The 20,541-nt window shown below is 40.4% G+C and overlaps 1 protein-coding gene across 4 annotated transcripts in view; it reads left to right on the top strand.

The window, feature by feature from the left end:
* Window positions 1-20,541, top strand: part of CHADL (chondroadherin like) — an 888,529-nt gene that overhangs the window by 232,025 nt on the left and 635,963 nt on the right. For 2 of the 4 annotated variants that reach the window (XM_073592692.1, XM_073592691.1), the window contains exon 2: window positions 7,081-7,243. In XM_073592692.1, the coding sequence (XP_073448793.1) occupies window positions 7,094-7,243 (150 nt within the window). In that variant the 5' untranslated portion in view covers window positions 7,081-7,093. Of the gene's footprint in view, window positions 1-7,080; window positions 7,244-20,541 lie in introns of those variants that run through there. The other 2 variants (XM_073592694.1, XM_073592693.1) reach the window with 2 other exon arrangements.

Here is a 20,541-nt window from a genome sequence, read left to right on the forward strand (position 1 = left end):
AAAGTTACTCAGTGATAGTAAACAAATAAATGCCAACATATTGCCAATACATTGGTATGTGTGTGATAAGAGTTGTTGGTGTGTAGTGTGTAGTATAGGAGTGTGTTATACACCCTATATGAAGAAATCCAAGTGTTGTGTGAGCGTATGTGTTGTTTTGGTCCCGAAAAGGGACCCCATAATTACCTGAAGTGTGGATAAAGACCCATAGAACCTCTCCTCATGTTGGAATGTGTGGAGTGAGCTGCCGACTCATCCCGGCCTTCGTAGCCTCAGCCTGGGGCGTATCACCGCCAATGTCATGCAGCCACATGTAGGCCATGTGATTGGACGGAGCAGACACCCACCCGAGTTGCAGAGACCTCAGCGGTAGTCTATCCCATCCTCCAGGCCACGCAAGATGGAAGGAGCACTGGCACGCAAACCGGCATCAAAAAGATGGAGGCATGTTTATGTTAAGTTGGGGTCTAATAAGGTCACATGTTTTTTATTATATGTATATTAGGGTGGAAGACACCCGTTCCCTCTGTGACCTGCTATACCCAACGCATCAAAATGATTGCATACTCTTAGTTCTTAGACTTCAGGGTCAATTCATATATTGGCATCTCTCTCCATTATTTGTTTTTATCATTTGGCTCTATATTGATATTTTCTCCTTGGATATTAGGCCATTACATTATTGTCTCTATTTACCATTGTTTTGACGTTTTAGCTAACTACCTTTTCCTTTTTCATGCCTCTTGGCCCACCCAGCCAACTGGATGGGTGGTCCTGTCAATGTGGTCTCTTGTCCCCCGGGGTTGCGATGTGCCCAGCTCCTTCTCCCCCGCACCTCCCCCATGATGATGGGGGCGGGGTCGGACCTTGGCGCATCGGCGTCATGCCAGCACGCTGCATGCGCGATGTCTTTTTGACGCCGGATTGCGTGCCAGTGCTCCCTCCATCTCGCGTGGCCTGGGGGATAGAATAGACTAACGCTGAGGTCTCTGCACCTCGGGCGGGTGTCTGCTGCACCCAATCACATGGCCTATGTGTGGCTGCATGACGTTGGTGGTGACACACCCCAGGCTGAGGCTACGAAGGCTGGAATGAGTCCGCAGCTCACTCCACACATTCCAACATGAGGAGAGGTTCTATGGGTCTTTATCCACACTTCAGGTAATTATGGGGTCCCTTTTCGGGACCAAAACAACACATACGCTCACACGTTTTTATTTTAGGCACACACACCCACACATTTTTTGATCACACATTTATTATATATTTTTAACTTTTTATTAATATTATTATTTTAGTTATTTTTTCTGTGGCCCATATGTCTATACCTCACACTCTGGCATTGTGTTGTGGGTGTTCATTTCTCTCTATGGCTGCTGTTTCCCGCTACCCCTTCTCTGGTTCTCATTGCTTCCTGGAGAGTTTTGGTTTAGGGGCTAGGGGAATGTGTCCCCACCTCAACCCTGGGGGAGACAGCTCATTCAGGGCCACCATCCTACTCCCATTTAGGGACTGTTGGGCTATTTACCTGGACACTGCCAAAGGTAATGCATTTATTCCCAAAACCTGCTCTCTTTTTGAAAGCATGATTTTCTATTTGAGACTTCATTGACCTATTTATTCATTTATTCCTCCTTTTTAGCCATTATTGATGCATCCCACTCCTGATTATTGGCTTAAAACACCATGAAACGCGTAGAACCCATACTCAGGGATTCCAAGTCAAGTTTGCTCCAATCATGAATTTTATCTAATGCATTTTATTTCCACATGTATTAGGATAACCATGTTCACTTGTCTGTATATCCATTACATTTTTTAATTGTGTTTGCTTCTACCATTTATACCTATCCATTACAAACATTAAATATGTATGATTACTACTATATTTTATTATGCTTTACTCTGCATGATCTATGTATTATATATTATGATACGTTATACATTTTTTATTCTTGAATTCAATTGAATTTTATTGGATTGATTAGCAACTCTTTATGGTTACACTGATCTTCCCATCAGGGACGGTGACACCAAATCTATTTTTAGGTATCCTAGACAGTTTCAAATACATATCCATGCCTCATTCAAAGTCCCACAACTCACTTTTTTCGTTCTTTAATTAATTTACAGGGATGGAGGCATGTTTATGTTAAGTTGGGGTCTAATAAGGTCACGTGTTTTTTATTTTTCATTAATTTTTTTTTTTTTTTTGACCCCAAGTGCATTACTTTACATTTCTCCACATTAAATCTCATTTGCCATTTGTCTGCCCACTCTTTTATTATGTTCAGGTCGTTCTGCAAAGTTTCTTTGTCCTGATGCGAGTTTATTACTCTGCTTATATTTGTGTTATCCACAAAGACCGAGACTGAACTAGTTATCCCTCTCTACTCTATATCATTTATGAATATGTTTAATAGAATTGGTCCCAAGACAGAACCTTGGGGTACCCCACTCACCACGCCTGAGTACATGTTATTTATTACTACCCTTTGGACCCGTCCCTGTAACCAGTTTTTTACCCAAGCACAAACCCTATGGTCCAAGCCTGTGGACCTCAGCTTGTAAATTAAGCGTTTATGGGGGACTGTATAAAATGCTTTTGCAAAGTCCAGATACACCACTAGGGATGAGCTTCGAGTTCGAGTCGAACTCATGTTCGAATCGAACATTGGCTGTTCGCAAGTTCGCCGAACAGTGAACAATTTGGGGTGTTCGCGGCAAATTCGAATGCCGTGGAACACCCTTTAAAAGTCTATGGGAGAAATCAAAAGTGCTAATTTTAAAGGCTTATATGCAAGTTATTGTCATAAAAAGTGTTTGGGGACCCGGGTCCTGCCCCAGGGGACATGGATCAATGCAAAAAAAAGTTTTAAACACGGCCGTTTTTTCAGGAGCAGTGATTTTAATAATGCTTAAAGTCAAACAATAAAAGTGTAATATCCCTTTAAATTTCGTAGCTGGGGGGTGTCTATAGTATGCCTGTAAAGGGGCGCATGTTTCTCGTGTTTAGAACAGTCTGACAGCAAAATGACATTTCGAAGGAAAAAACCCATTTAAAACTACTCGCGGCTATTGCATTGCCGACAATACACATAGAAGTTCATTGATAAAAACGGCATGGGAATTCCCCACAGGGGAACCCCGAACCAAAATTTAAAAAAAAAATGACGTGGGAGTCCCCCTAAATTCCATACCAGGCCCTTCAAGTCTGGTATGGATATTAAGGGGAACCCCGGCCAAAATTAAAAAAAAAAATGACGTGGGGTTCCCCCTAAATTCCATACTAGACCCTTCAGGTCTGGTATGGATTTTAAGGGGAACCCCGCGCCAAGACGCCACGGAGGAGATGCTGGACAGGAACGCCGGAGGAAGAACCAGAAGAACCAGAAGAAGAAGATGAAGGAAGATAGAAGAAAGAAGAAGCATTTAAATAAAGGAATTGTCAAAATTTGTCTCTTGTCATTTTTAACATTTTTGACAGTTTTTTAGTGAAATGGTAGGGGCAAGTACCCCCTTACCATTTCACACAGGGGGGGCGGGATCTGGGGGTCCCCTTGTTAAAGGGGGCTTCCAGATTCTGATAAGCCCCCCGCCCGCAGACCCCCACAACCACCGGCCAGGGTTGTGGGGATGAGGTCCTTTTCCTCATCAACACGGGGACAAGGTGTTTTGGGGGGCTACCCCAAAGCACCCTCCCAATGTTGAGGGCATGTGGCCTGTTACGGTTCAGGAGGGGGGCCGCACTCTCGTCCCCCCTCTTTTCCTGTGGCCTGCCAGGTTGCGTGCTCGGATAAGGGTCTGGTATGGATTTTTGGGGGGACCCCACGCCGTTTTTTTATTTTTTTTTGGCGCGGGGTTCCCCTTAAAATCCATACCAGACCTGAAGGGTCTGGTATGGAATTTAGGGGGAACCCCACGTCATTTTTTTTTTAAATTTTGCCCGGGGTTCCCCTTAATATCCATACCAGACCTGAAGGGCATTATTAAAATCACTGCTCCTGAAAAAACGGCCGTTTTTAAAACTTTTTTTTGCATTGATCCATGTCCCCTGGGGCAGGACCCAGGTCCCCAAACAGTTTTTATGGCAATAACTTGCATATAAGCCTTTAAAATTAGCACTTTTGATTATTCATGTTCGTGTCCCATAGACTTTAACGGTGTTCGCGTGTTCGAACAAACTTTTTTCCTGTTCGCATGTTCTGGTGCGAACCGAACAGGGGGGTGTTCGGCTCATCCCTATACACCACATCCACAGGCCTCCCTCTATCTAGATGGCTGCTTACTTCCTCAAAGAATGTTAGCAGATTGGTCTGCCAGGAACGTCCTCTCATAAACCCATGCTGATTACCACTAATGATATTCTTCTCCTCAGTAAAGCTTTGGATATAATCCCTACTCATCCCCTCCAATAATTTACCTACTATTGATGTTAGGCTGACTGGCCTATAATTCCCAAGAATATGTATCTGCTCTTTCTTGAATATTGGTACCACGTTGGCTTTTCTCCAATCAGCTGGTACCAATCCTGTCAGTATGCTGTCCACAAAATTAGGAACAATGGCCTGAATATGGCCATCTGGTCCTGGTGATTTATTTGTGTTATGTTTATTGAGTCTTTTGTTGACTCCGGCCTCTGTTAGCCACATGGGTATGTTACGTGTTGTGTCACTAACGCTAACACTACAGTCGCTGTCGGTAAACCCTTCTTTTTCCTGTATAAAAACTATGGAGAAAAAGGCATTTGGTAAAGTTTCCTTCTTTGTGTCATCTGTAACCATCCTCCCATCCTCATCTTTTAAGTGTGCAATGTGCTTTTGGGTTATTTTTACTTTCTTCCGCTGCGTGTCTTCCGTAATCTTTTTTTAGTCTCCCTGATTGTGATTTTACATTTCTTATTGCATTCCTTCTAGTATTTTTTAAAGGCCATACTTTTTCCTTGATGAGGCTACTCACATTACGTTTTAACCACCCAGGTCTAATTTTCGCTTTACTATATTTATTGGGCAATGGAATGCACCATTTGATACCTTTTTGTTTATTATGTCCCTAAGCCCATTTCTCTTCTGTGTTCAATTATTCCAAAATTTGATCCCAATTAATGTCATGTAGCAATGATTGTAGCTCAGGAAAATTGGCTCATTTGAAATTTAGTGTTTTTGTACTACCCATATGCCTCCTTTTCCTGTGAATTATGGTAAACACAATCATCCTATGATTGCTAGATCCCAAGTTATCGCGTATCTCCACATCTGAGCTCAGACTTGGATTGTTCGTAATTAATAGATCTAACAGGGCATCTTTCTAGTTTTAGTTGGGGAATCCACCATTTGGGACATGAAGTTGTCCTGTAAAACATTCATGAAGTGCTGGACCTTTAGTGAGTGAGCTGTTCCCTCTGCCCAGTCGATATCGGAATAATTGAAGTCCCCCATTATGATTATATTACCCTGTTTCCCTGCCATTTCTAACTGAGATAGTAATTCCAGCTGCTCCTCCTCCTTCATGTTGGTTGGCCTATAGCATACCCCCACTATTAATTTCCCACTCAGCTTCTCTCTTTGAAGTTCTACCCATACTGATTCCACCTCCCCCCTAGTCCCATACATAGATGACCACTGTTACGAAGATCCACTCCCACCTCAGTCCATTGCTCGGCAGCTGCTGAATGTCAACATACAAGCCAGTGATACTGGCTGATTACAATAACCAAATATATGATCGTGACTATATTTGGCCAATGACATCACCTTGGATGCCTACCAACTTGTTTACAATTTGAAAGAAGTCGGCCGGGAGCAAGAAAATGTTGTTTAGTGGCTGTAGTAATACTGTCAACTAAATCAATGACTTTAGCTGTAGCAGGTGATTTACTAAAGGCATACAGGCTGTTCACTTTGCAAGATAATTTTCCCTTTGTACAAGGGGTGAAACTGCTGACCTCCATTATCCATTCTTCCGATGCTAGAAAAATATTATTTTTCTTCATTTATTGTGCAAGAGGAACAACTTGTAAGGGTGGTTAGCGTGCATTTTAGTTATTCATAAACTGTAGTTAGGAGTTTGCTCATTTAAGTTGTTTGGCACCCCTGGTCAGCAAAATAAATATCCTCCAAAAAAACTGGTGGTCAGTGGTAAGAGCCCTTTACACCATTGGTTGTCAGTCCTGAGTGCCCACATGCTCTTACATCTTTGGTCAGCGGTTAGTGCACCACACTATTAGGCTTTATGCACACTGCAGCTGTCAAATGCCTGTTTTACAGGCATTTGATTTTTTTTCTGCCCCTAAACGCCCCTCTATGTAAGCCTATGTGTCCATGCACACATAGGCATTTACAGAAATCTGAATGCACCAAAATCACGTTCAGGAGAGGAGTGTTTGGACAGATCAAACTCCCAACACACCCATAATCAAGTAAAAGCTCCTAAACACTAGGCACATAGCAGTTGCGCATATATTCATTTAGGTGGCCAGAATAAATCAATATTCTGCCAAATGAAACAAATGAAAGCCCAAAGGCTTGAGGCGCCTAAATACGTCTAAACGTGGCTTTAGGCACATTTTAAATGCTGATTTTCTCCTAACAGAAGAAAGGAATTCAGAAGAGCACAATGTGCATGAGGCCTCAGGGACCGTGGTCAATATACCCATAACACTGGTGCTCAGTGGTCAGGGCCCATTTTGTTGGTGTTCAACGGGAACTCCGCAATACAAATCATTGGTTACTTACATGAGATAAGGTAAGGTCTCTGACTTCCAAGTCTAGTCAGGTCATGTCATGCCTGAACTATGTAGACATTGTCAATATTATTCTGCCCAGCACTGCTGGCATTTTTACAGCAGAGCATGCCACTTTGGTAGAGGTGTGGCTAGACAGGCAGAGGTGTGGTTAGACAAGCAGAAGAATTAGGAAATTTGCATCAGGTGCCTAGCTCTAACAACACCTATGTTTGAAGAAATAGGTTAGCTTACTTTTATTGACAAATATTGTTTCTTATCTCTTTAATGTATTTATGAATTTTGGTATATTTGTTCATATGTAATAATTAATTTATGTTTGTATGTTTTGGTTTTAGGTTCTGTTTAACAATGCTGATCCTTCATTATTTGCTTGTGCTTCCCTTTGCAATTCCAATCGCTTGTAATCGTTGCCCTCAGGTTTGTGTTTGTGACAACTTAAGAAATTTTGTGACCTGCACTAACAAAAACCTGTCTGAAATCCCTATCTTTATACCTCAGGTAAGTAAGCATACCTTAAATCCTATATAGTATAAAATGGAATTCACTAGATTGTAAATTCCTGTTTCACTGCTTAAAGTGGAACTTTACCTGTAACAACTTGATAAAAAAAATTATGTTCTTGAGCAATGAACATACATTCCACATTAATAATTATACTATCAAAATTAGCATGTGCTGTAAATGGCCTCCAGCATTGTTCCTGCTGCTTCTTGGTGGAGGCTACCATTTTGCTGAAGCCCAGAGCCCCCGAGAAACAGTAAATCTTCAAGCGGTCAGCAGATCAGCCTCTTGTGGCTCTGATTTTCAGCACAGTGCCGATAAATAAAAAGCAACTCAGCATGTGCAGAGCAGTACAAGACAGTGTATTACTGGATTTTAAATTGTAAAGCCACTTATTTTTAATGTTTTACATAGCTACACCTGCAAAACGGGCCAGCTTGAAGTGATCTAGCAGGATGTAATTTTTTTACTTATTTTTCACTTTTAGAACTTTGCCTCCACTAGTAAACTGAAAAGGGCATGTTACACCAGTGAAGATGACCTCTGCTGCACACATCAGTCTCTTTCCAGAATTCATCCCCCAGCACACACTGCTATTAAGCCTAAAGCGCATGTTACCTCAACACTTCATATTCCTGATATGTGCCTGCTGTACCATGTACTTGTATGAAAAATTATCCTGTTCTCTTTGTATTCCATCCATTATGTGAAATCGCTGGTGTTCCTGCCAGTCCCTCTGCTTTCCTATTCAAAACTGACCACACTAAGCAGAAGAGCACACCATGGTCAGTTCTCTAGCTATGCATTTTTTAGTTTAACCACTTGCCGCCCAAGCCTTTTCTGGCACTCCTCTCCTACATGTAAAAATCATAATTTTTTTGCTAGAAAATTACTCAGAACCCCCAAACATTATGTATGTTTTTTTTTTGCAGAGACCCTAGGGAATAAAATGGCAGTCATTGCAACTTTTTATTATTTTTACACTTTCCCTTTAATTTTATTTTGATCACTTTTATTCCTATTACAAGGGATGTAAACATCCCTTGTAATAGGAATAGTGCATGACAGGTCCCCACATCTCTCCTCTAGGCAGCAAAGACTAAGCTAAAAAAAAAATGATCTCAGCCTGTACAGCCGAGTACTCGGCAATGTTTACTACCGCCGGGCCTGATGTGATGTTATAGTGTCGTAAACGGGCCTCCGAAGGTCATAGAGACTACTGGGTCACCAGAAATCTCTATGGCAAACGTCCTGAGCCAGCGGATTTCTTTTCCGGCTCACCGATCACACGGGCGAGCCGGTAGAAGCACCGTAGGGCGGCGGGAGGGGGCATCCCCTCCCGACACCTATAAAAACTAATTTTACAGTGCAGAGAATCGCCAGCAGAAAAGAATTATATCTGGATGATGCCTGTAGCTGCAGGCATCATTCAAATATCACCACTCAAACCCCAAAACATCGTATGACATACCTTGGGCGGCAAGTGGTTAAAATGAATGGGTTGTTTTACAAGGTGATTGCTTACATTCACTTTAACCACTTAAGGACCGTAAGGAATTACCCCCTTAATGACCAGGCTGATTTTTGCGATACAGCACTGTGTTGCTTTAACTGACAATTGCGCTGTCATGCGACATTGTAAGCAAACAAAATGTATGTCCCTTTTTTTCCCCACAAATAGAGCTTTATTTTGGTGGTATTTATATTTTTCACTATAAACAATAAAAAGAGCGAAAAATTTGAAAAAAAACGAAATTTTTTACCTTTTGCTATAATAAATATCCCCCCAAAAATATATAAAAAACTAATTCTTCCGCTGTTTAGGCCGATATATATTCTACATATTTTTGGTAAACAAAATCACAATAAGCATATATCGATTGATTTGCGCAAAAGTTATAGTGTTTACATAATGGGGAATAGATTTATGGCATTTTTATTATTATAATTTTTTTACTAGTAATGGCGGTGATCTGCGATTTTTAGCAGGACTGCAACAATGCGGCAGACAGATCAGACACCTAACTGACATTTTTATAAACAGACTCTTAAAAATTAGTGTGAAAAATTGCCACCATCCCTGAATAGTGCAAAGAGAACCTCATATAAATGGGACTTTAAGGGCAAATAACTAAAAAAAAGGGAATTAAAAAAAAAAAAATTTTTATTTATACAAAAGTTTAAAAAGACAAATTTATACAAAAAACATGTGTACAGACAAATACAATTGTGGTGTATTACAGAAGTGACAAAAAATTATTGAATCCAATGTGTTTCGAAATAATAAATTTTTATAATCTTCTTCAGGGATAAGTTTTTTGCCATTGTCTGAAAGGCACAAAATGTAATATAAGTATACAGTACATATATTTTATATTTTTCATAGCATATATAGAAGAAACTATGCTAGAATACAGAAAAAAGAAAAAACTTACAAGATCGTGATTGACATAAAGGTTTTCAATGGATCATCGAACATCCACCCGATCTGTAAAGGTCTTTTATTGTGCAAAAGAACCCCCAGATAATAAAATTCAAAGAGAGACGCCAAACTGAAAAAAGCGGCGAATCGCTCAAAAGGACGGAAATGTAGAATCTAGGAGAGAGACACATAGCATGTGGTAAACGTATAGAGAAAAGAAAAACTAAAACAACCTTACATGAGATGTAGGAATTTGTGCAACGTTCCAAACAGGAGGTGTGTGGTGAACAATACTTCAAATACAGAAAAATTAGATCTGAAAGACTCCAGATGAAAAAAGGAATCCTAAAAAAAATGGATTATAGAATATGGATGAGAAGTATATGAAAACACCTAATTCCAGTTAGCCCAATGTGGGGCTATATCTGTACGCTCCACATTTCTAACAAAAAATGAAAAAATATGAATAAACATAAAAAAATAAAAAATAATGAAAAATATAAATAAAATTAAAAAAAGAAAGAAGAAATTAAAACGAAAGATGAAATAAATTAAAAATAAAAAAATAAAAATAAATATGAAAATGAAATGAAATTAAAATAAAGATAAAATTGAAATTACTAGGGGCTAAACGGTGAATTAGAGGGGGGGGGGTCCCCTAAACAGCATAAAGGGGACCTTTTCCAAAATAAGGGTCAAGGTTTCAAGTGATTCAAAAATATGTCCACTAGCTCTGTATTCATGACCAATTGAAAAAATGATTAAGCGATCACATGAAAACCCCCAAAAAAAGGGGGGGGGGACTTCTCCAAAGAAACACTTCTTAGAAAGAAACAAAATCTCAAATCATTAAAATACATGAATAGGTCAATATATGAATCAAGAAATCATGATTATAGCTTATCACAAAGTTGCTGTGTGTCTCTCCCACATCTGAGCATAAAACCAGCCCAGGATCCACAAAGCCAGCCCGAGAGAGGGACAATGATCCCTCTGTTACACAAGATAAGAGCATACTGCTGTCTTGTTCCTCACAGAAAGAAGTTGTTGGATAATGCTGGCGGCTCAGGGGTTCCCAGCGTTCTCCTTTTAAGGCCCGTGCTTGTTCGTTACCCAGCGAGCGTCGGGAAATGACGCCGCATCAAATGACAGCGGTGACGTCATTCCCTCCGCTCGTACATGGACGGCGTGTATCAACGGCAAGACGCAAGGGGAATAAGGCCGGCATCTGGCCACGCCTATCCCCTTATCATTCATGGCCAGAAAAAACACGCATTGCTGACAGCACTACAATACCTCGTCACATGTTAGATCCAAGGGAAGCGCAACCAACCTCCACTCCATCTCTCCACAACATGGGACGTATCCAAAGAGTAAAAAATAATAAAAGGGTCATTCCTGCCTAAGTATAGAGCAAAAATTCAATCAAATGTGGAAATGTCTTTGGATTGTAGTGATTAAAGATATCAAAAACAATCTCAGTATAAAACTGGATGGGTGAGAAGGAAACAACCCATATCCAGTCTCAAGCCGGGACATCAGAGGGAAGACCCAAAAGGGGAATGAACCCTCGAAAGGAGAAACTAAAAGCCCCCTGACACAGGAAAATCCACCCATAAACTGATAAGTGGCGCCAAAGGCACCTCAAACAGCAAGGGAGGAAAAAAGGCCCCCAACCAATTATTGAGGACAAGGAATGTTTATCTCATTTGCATATTGTAATTACAAAGAGCATATCTCATCCACAAAATGTCATTTTAAAAAAAGGAAAATTTTATATATATATATATATATATATATATATATATATAGATATTCTACCCCAATAGACATTATCATTCCAAGTATTCACCTGCTGGTTAGACTGAACCGGAGAGAAATAGATGAGAGAAGGGAGAGAGAGAGAAAAAATTCAAGAAGGCATAGGGGGGATAGTGTGTCAAGTTTTACTTAATCTGTTTTTCCAGAACTAAAGCCATCGAGGAAGGGCCTAAAACTCTCTGCCTCATTTAGACCTGGTGGGGTGGTGGCGTCTAAATGCCTAATCCATCGCGTTTCACGTTGTAAAAGAGTTTTGTTCCAGTCCCCACCTCTAGTAGGGACATGGATACGATCCACAACCGTAAAGTTTACAGATGGCATCCTGTATCCATGTCCCCTGGCTACATGTCTGCCAAGGGGGAGATACAGGTTGCCAATCTGCATACTCTGCAGATGTTTGCTGACACGTTGTCCAAATTCTTGGCGGGTTTTTCCAATGTAGAAAGCCCCGCATTGGCATTGTACCAAATATACCACACCCCGAGTTTTGCAGTTAGCGAAATGCTTAAGTTGGAAGCGTTCGCCATTTGGTAGTAAAAATGAAGTTCTCCTGCCAATGACTTTACAGAAAGAGCAAGCACCACAGGGAAAAGTCCCCCATGTTTTAGAGGGGTCCCGTCTTTGATTCCCCTTGTATTCACTTTGAGTCAATAAATCAGCTAAGGAACCTGCCTTCCTGAAGGTAATCTGGGGTTTTGGAGTAAGAAGATCCCCCAGAATAGGATCATCGGTCAGACTCGAGCAATGTTTTGTAAGAATTTTCCTTATGGTATTGTGTTCATTGGAATAGCGCAGGATAATCCTCGCTGTATCATCCTGTTTGCGGATTTTGGTCCTAAATATTAAAGCATGTCTGTTCTGATCTTTTACTTGATTGAAAGCTTTTTTTAGGGAGGATTTTGTATATCCCCTTGTAAGTAATTTTTCGCTCAATTTATCTGCTTCACATTGGAAGGTTTCCATAGTGGTGCAGTTGCGTTTCAGGCGTAAAAATTGGCTGAAAGGTATAGATTTTTTAAGGGGTTCAGGATGGAAACTGCCAGCATGCAAAAGAGTATTGCCGGCAGTCTCCTTCCTGTAGAGTCTGCTGGCAAGCTTACCGTTCTTATCTAAAAGAAAAATTTGCGCTAGGTGTACAAAAAGAAAAAGTGACTGGAATCTGTGAATTCAAAATCTGTAAAAATAAAGTGTCCTGCAGCTGAACACTATAACCCTGATAGGGGGCACAAACCAAATATATATACAAAAAAGTGCAGCGCTGGATAACTACTAAATAGTATCAGACAATAAAAACTGTGCTAGAAAGCAAATAAAGACATGTAAAACTGACAAACCGTGCACATTATTGATTAACCTGATAAGGATTAGTGAATATTATCCATAAGTGAATATTGGCAAACACCATTTCAAATTTAATAAAAAAGAACGTTTTTAATTATATTATAGTGTCCACAAATGCATGAGTGAAAAATCTGCTGGGTAAATCCGTGACTTCCACCGCTGATAAAAACCGTCACCACAGAAAAATTGAAGGCTTACCAGACAGCCCTTGAAAGACAGCATGAAATATCCTCCACTTTAGATGTTGTCCTCCCTGTGGATGGCTCCTAATTGAGAGCGCTGGAAAGGTGGTTTGCAGACTGATTCGCAGTAGTAAAGGGAGGGGGGAGGGGAAATCCCCTCTCAACGATGATAAGTATCCAAAAAAATGCAAAACTACATGTGAACCTGTTTCCACATTATCACTAAAAGAGGTGTCAGATTTGCTCCATGCTCCATCTAAAGTGGAGGATATTTCATGCTGTCTTTCAAGGGCTGTCTGGTAAGCCTTCAATCTTTCTGTGGTGACGGTTTTTATCAGCGGTGGAAGTCACAGATTTACCCAGCAGATTTTTCACTCATGCATTTGTGGACACTATAATATAATTAAGCATGTTCTTTTTTATTAAATTTGAAATGGTGTTTGCCAATATTCACTTTTGGATAATATTCACTAATCCTTATCAGGTTAATCAATAATGTGCACGGTTTGTCAGTTTTACATGTCTTTATTTGCTTTCTAGCACAGTTTTTATTGTCTACTATTTAGTAGTTATCCAGCGCTGCACTCTTTGTATATAAGCTTACCGTTCTTGTCTTTATATATGGTAATGTCTAGAAAATTAATCCGATGATGATCATAGGACATAGTGAAAAACAAATTCAAGGTATTGTGATTGATCGCTTTTAAACAGCCTTTTAGAGTGTCTTCTGGGCCGTTCCATATCAGAAAAATATCATCTATGTATCTTTGCCATAGAACGATATGTTCAGTGGATATGGTTAGTTAATCATCAGTCAAAAATCCCTTTTCCCACTCCCCCAGGTACAGGTTTGCATATGAGGGGGCGCAGCACGTCCCCATAGCAACACCCTGTACCTGGAGGTAGTGGGAACCCCTGAACAGAAACACATTGTGTCGGAGGATGAAATCAAGCATCTCAAGTATAAATTTGTTGAATTTCCATTCAGTCGTTGCCCTGTGGTGTAGCACACGACTGACGGCAGCTACCCCCAAGTCGTGCGGTATGCTGTTATATAGTGACTCAACATCTATTGTCACTAGAATGGATGAATCAGGGATCACCAGATCCTCCAAAACCCGTAAAAGATGGTAGGTATCCTTGGTGTAGGATGCCAATTCTAGGACGTGGGGTCTAAGATGTTGGTCAGCTAACTGACATTTTTGACCTGTTATCCCTTTCATGACTAAGCCTATTTTTGAAATTTGGTGTTTACAAGTTAAAATCCATATTTTTTGCTAGAAAATTACTTAAAGCTCCAAACATTATATATTTTTTTTAGCAGAGAATCTAGAGAATAAAATGGCGATTGTTGCAATATTTTTTGTCACACGGTATTTGTGCAGCTGTGTTTTAAATGCAACTTCTTGGGAAAAGGGATACTTTCATGAATTTAAAAAAAACAAACACTAAAGTTACCCCAATTTTTTTGTATAATGTGAAAGATGATGTTATGCTGAGTAAATAGATACCAAACATGTCACGCTTTATAATTGCACGCACTCGTGGAATGGCGACAAACTGCGGTACCTAAAAATCTCCATAGGCGATACTTTAAAAATTTTTTAGAGTTACCAGGTTAGAGTTACAGAGGGGGACTAGAGCTAGAATTATTGCTCTCACTCTGATGATCGCGGCGATACCTCACATGTGTGATTTGAACATCGTTTACATATGCGGGTGTGTTTTCCTTATTCGTTTTCTTTGCTGCGCGAGCTCACGGGGACGGAGGCGCTTTAAAAAAATTAGTTTTTTTTTCTAATTTATTTATTTAACTGTATTTTTTTTTTTTTTTAATTTTGATCACTTTTATTGCTGTCACAAAGAATGTAAACATCCCTTGTGACAGTAATAGGTGGTGAAAGGTACTCTTTATGGAGGGATCAGGGGTCTAAAAGACCCCCGATCACTCCTTTGCACTCCAAAGTATTCAGATCGCCATTTTTGGTGATTCTGAATACTGTATATTTTTTTAAAACCGGCGCCATTGGCAGCCGAGTAAACGGGGAGTGACGACATGACGTCGCTTCCGTGTTTACTATTAGGAGGCTGGAACAAAGCTGCTCACGGCTTTGTTCCAGTCTGTCCCCAGCCACCGGAGGTGGCCGATTGGTCAACGGGCCTCCCGATGGAACGGGAGGCCCGGTAAGAGCGACGGGAGGCGGCGGGGGGGACATCTTTTAGCCGCATCGGTTGTTATACCAGGAAAATGCGATTGCCGGCTCTAAAAAAAAGTACCGGGATGATGCCTGCAGCTCCGGGCATCATCCCAGTATAACCCCCGAAAGCCGAGTATGCACATCTGCGTACGCTCAGCGGGAAGGAGTTAACCTCCCTGGCGGTATGATTATTTCGGATTTTAGGTGCTGAAAGCGGTACAATTATTTTGCATGGAAATTTGGCGTTTTATATTGTAGGTCTGTAAATCTTAACAATAACACACTTAAATCTGTCCAAACCAGAGTCTAGTAGATATCCCGGGTATGATAAAGTTTGAAACACAAAAACATAAATTATAATATAATAAATAAAAATAAATAATTAAAAAAAAAAAAAAATAGTAATAAAATAAATTTCCCCACAATTCACTATCGCTCAATTCTGCAAGTGTTCTAATTTACTATCGCTGTTTTCTAGCTGGTCTAAAGCCACTTTTGACGTAAAGGGACACTTTTTGGTTGCTATGGACAATCTCCAGTTTCCAGGCAGAAAGAACAGTGTATATCATGTAAAACTGCATGCAGGGCATGGGCCAAAGCACTGGGGACAAAAGGGATGTGAAATCATTTCATACAGTACTGTAATCTGTAAGATTACAGTACTGTATGTGTTATGATTTTTACTTTTTTTTTAATTTGCCGCCAGGCTCCGCCCCCGTGCGTCGCGCCGCTCGCAGGGAACGGAGCCTGGCACGGAGAGGCTTCAGAGGAGGACGGAGTCCTCGGACACTGCGGGTGACATCGCAGGATCCCGGGGACAAGGTAAGTAAAGCCGCCCCAGGATCCTGCAATGCGATCCCGAGTGTGGCTCGGGGTTACCGCTAATGGTACTGAATTTTAACCCCGAGCCACACTCGGGAATACCGCCAGGGAGGCTACTGTACTAATAATACTGTCAGGGAAGGGGTTAACATCAGGGGCGATCAAGGGGTTAAATGTGTTCCCTGCAGGTGTTTTCTAACTATATGGGGATGGGCTGCCTGGGGAAATGCACAGATCTATCTTCCTGCATAGCAGAAAGACAGGATCTGTCTGATCTCCCCTGTCAGAATGGAGATCTGCCTTGTTTACACTACTACTGCTGCTAATCATTCTCTTATTGGACGAGGGGAAGATTGTGATGTCATTGTCCTGCCTTTCCACCTCATCCAAAATGATTCCTGCAAAGTTTGTAACTGTCACGTACCTGGTGGAGATCGAGCTGTAGAGGGGGCTTCTCTTGCACCTCCTGCCTAACATGCCTGGTAGAGATGACAGGGAGTGTAGGACACAGAATGGCATGAGAGCCGGTATAGCAGGTGGCACCAGCTGAGGCTTGACGGTTGCAAACAAACCCTTATACAGTACTTGAACATTTCTAAAGCAAATGGAAAGGAATGTAGAGTACTTACCCCTAGATGATAGGTTTCCCTAATTTTTTACAGAATCAGTTCCTTTAAAACATTGAATGCAATCAGATGAAGGGGGAAATATTGTCCTGGTGGGCAATAATCAATGTGAGCACACGTGAAAAAGGGGAAAAAATATACTGCGCTGTGAAAATGCAAACTAGCAGCCGGCACAGCTGTAGCAGCTCTAATATTGCAAAAACCAAATAAAAGTGTAATATTTTACATAAACACCTATGAATGGTAACAACTCAAACAATAATATAATATAAGTCCACCAGAAAAAGGTGAGGTGGAATGTAACTGTGCTAGTGTAGTGCCTTCACTGCACACAAAGTCCAAACCATGAAAGTAAAAATAGAAAAATTCAAATATTCATGTGATCCAGCAGACATATGTGGAAATCCAACCACCGGTGTGACCCTTAAGATGGGACTATAGCCAGAAACACCACCACCGTAGGTAGGAGGAAGCTTACCAGATCGCAGTGACTAGGGGAGGCGTATACCACCCAAGTCCTAAAGGCTTATTAGGTTCAATGAACCCAGTGGAGACAGCTGGTCCAGGATCCACGTCAGTTGATCAGCATCAAAACTTCAATGGGATATGGAATATGGGCCCCAAAACATCTTGTGGAGGGTAGAGGCTTGGTACCACGTAACATGCGTCATGCAATAAAAAAGCTGGCATAGCATGATACCATTTAAGAATTAGTATTTTAATATAGTAATAAAATGAACACTCACATTTGGAAGAACGTAATTGAGCTTAAACAGATACAAAAGCGATGTATACAGGAAGGTCCACCCAACGCGTTTTGACTAAACAGTGTGGACCTCCCACAACAACATCGCTTAAATAGAAATGATGACCCCAGAATATGCCTGACACCAGAAATGGCTCCACATGACGTCACTTCCTGTCTTCCTATCTCGATCCCAGAAGGGAATTAATGAGAAAATTAATAAATTAATTCAACTGCAGGGTTTAAGAACAGTCGATGAAGATGTTACATATATAAATAGGCCACATCAAATAGCAGTAAGAGGTGTAATTATCGCAGCGGCGGACAATGTAAATTACAATCTCACAGCGAAGCCACGTTGTGAAAGCGAAGCTAGATATCATAACATCCGTTTCCTGAACCAACCAAGCCTCGCTATTAAAATGAGGCTGGATGTCATAACATCCATTTCCTAGACCAATCCGCAGACGGCACTAGACCACAGCCACGGCAACCAGAGGCCTCACTATAAAGGAGGCGAAAGGATGTCATCACCGCCAGTCACGCACCGTCCTTGGACCAATCGACAAAAGGCATGTGGCTCCAGCACTGACAACTAAGCCTCGCTGTAAGGGACGAGCGCAAGTCGGCATCGGAACCACATTTAATAATATAATAAGGCAGACTCTGGGAGTGGTATTATTTATTAACCGTAAATATGTCAAATTACGGCTTCAGCATAGAATGGGGTCAACACTAGCAATCCTGTTGGATTAAAATTAACCCGAAATATGGACGTAATAATAACCCATACCTGGAAGATAAAAACAATTGCTAACAGTTAGTTCAACAATAAAGTAATGTGTAAAGGGTGCAATACCCTACCAATAAAACCAATCAATATAAAATTTGATAAAATTCCATAGAAAACTATGTTGAAGGGAAGTCTGTCCTAAAAAAAATTAAAACGAATAAAAATGATAATAAGGGCAGACATAATCAACAAATAGCTCCACATCCCATAATTTATAAAAATAGGAAAAAGAAGGGGGAAAAAGGATTGAGAACAACCCTGGGACTTTTAAGGTGCTTAAATTTGAAGATAAATAGAGTAGGAAAACATGTACAACTTATCCATAAAAGATAATAATTTTATTATTGATTATCATAAAAACAAATTTTATTATAACATGACACCATTATTAATAAAAAGGCAATAAGTGTATCTCAATATTCACAACCCATAATGGGCAGGCAGTAGAAAAAAACACTTGATTCAATACCACTCAACATGTTTCGCTCATTTGGAGCTTCCTCAGGAGTTTTGGCATATATTGTGGTATACTCTAAATAATAATAAAGAGAAACATGGATGAGGTATAATGTTACATAGTTGCAAGATAGAATTTGCGATCTACAATAAATATAGATATGTGTAAAAATATGTATGGACAATGAATCATACATGAACTGTGAAAGCAGTTGAAAAAACTAATACATAATAAACAAAAAATATATATAGTAATACATCAGTGTTTATGATCTTACCAGGCTGCCACAAATTGAAGACAAATTGTATTGGATAAAAATTACTTGCTAAGTAGCATCAGCAATGCAGAAACATCTGTTTGGTCTCTCACACCAAGGGTACCTGTCTTATATGGCCACAGAAGGATATAGAATTTAAGTATCTTTAATGAAAAGGACAAAAAAGTATGATGAGTGAATGGAAATGAGTATTTAAAAAAGTATATTTGGAATTAAATTTCAGGCAGGGCATCCAACACTGACCATATTATTCATGTGGACAATTACCTTTGATAGAATCATAAATCTATGATTCTGCAAGTATGGGAGGCAGTAATCGGTCAGTAAATTGTGGAGAAATTGTGGCCTATAGAGTAAGAAAGAAAGACTAATTGAAAGGAAATCCTTGTATGCAGCTTCTGTCAGAGCCAGACATAGCTGCAAAAGGACACTTACTTGTAAAGAGCAATCAAAAAGGCACATCGTTTGGGAGAGATGTAACTCCTCCCTCCTGTGGAGAGCCTGTGACAGAAAGTTTGTGTGTATAACCGCATTCTTATAAACCTTCCATCGTCTGACATCACCGCCAGGATGCGGGCGTGTAGTGAGGATGCCTGGAGGATGGGTGGACGAGGAGAGCGGCAGAGTCATCGCTTGACGCTGGCTGCATCATTAGTTGGCAGTGCGCATGCGCAAGACGGCAAAATAACCCAATACTTCTATGGGGTAACAAAAGCCTGGAGCGCCATCTTGAAAAGGGATGATAAACAGGGCAAATGAAATAGGCCAAGCAAATTATACCAAAAATAAGTTTAAAAGGAAAACAGAAATAATAATAATATTAAGTGGATGCCGGCATCAGTGTTTATCCCAGGAGAGCACATTATTAGATGTATATAAATAATGCTGCCCCCATCCTAGCTATTGATCGGGACTGACACCTCTAAGGCTCCCAAGTGAAAAGCGAATGATTATTCGCTTATCACACTGGGTACCCCTGGCGTCCGTGTGGACCAAAAATGTATGGACAAGGACATAAATGAATGAGAGGCCAAGTGATGTTGAATTGATACTACCTGCATTGTAGACAATTGAATCCTACTTAAAGGGCAGCCTGTGAAGACATAGTATCCAGTAAATGGGGAAAATTTTTATTTTTTTTTAAATACAGATATATTGCTAAAACAGTATATATATATATATATATATATATATATATATATATATATATATATGTGAAAGAAGGTAAAGAAAGGAGGAAAGAATAATGATGGAAAAGTCTAAATTGAAAATGTTTAGGTCCTCTTCACAAAAAGGGTTTAAAATTAAATGCATCGTTGAGGCCCGGGTATTTTAAAGCTGATAGCTCATGTATCCAACGTGCCTCTTTTTGCAGAAGCAACTTGTTGTAATCACCTCCCCTGTCTCCAGGGGGGATATGTTCAAGGGCAAAATAGAGCATATAGCTACTGTCAAACTTATGGTGTAGACCAATATGTCGACTAATGGGAGTTTCCATTCTTTTGTTTTATGTATCAAAGAGACATGGTCCCTTATTCGGCAGAAAAAAGGTCGTTTGGTTTTACCAATATAGAACATTTGGCATTCACATTGCATGATGTATACAATGCC

This window comes from Aquarana catesbeiana, linkage group LG07 (genome assembly GCF_042186555.1).
Source record: "Aquarana catesbeiana isolate 2022-GZ linkage group LG07, ASM4218655v1, whole genome shotgun sequence".
Classification (NCBI taxonomy): domain Eukaryota; kingdom Metazoa; phylum Chordata; class Amphibia; order Anura; family Ranidae; genus Aquarana; species Aquarana catesbeiana.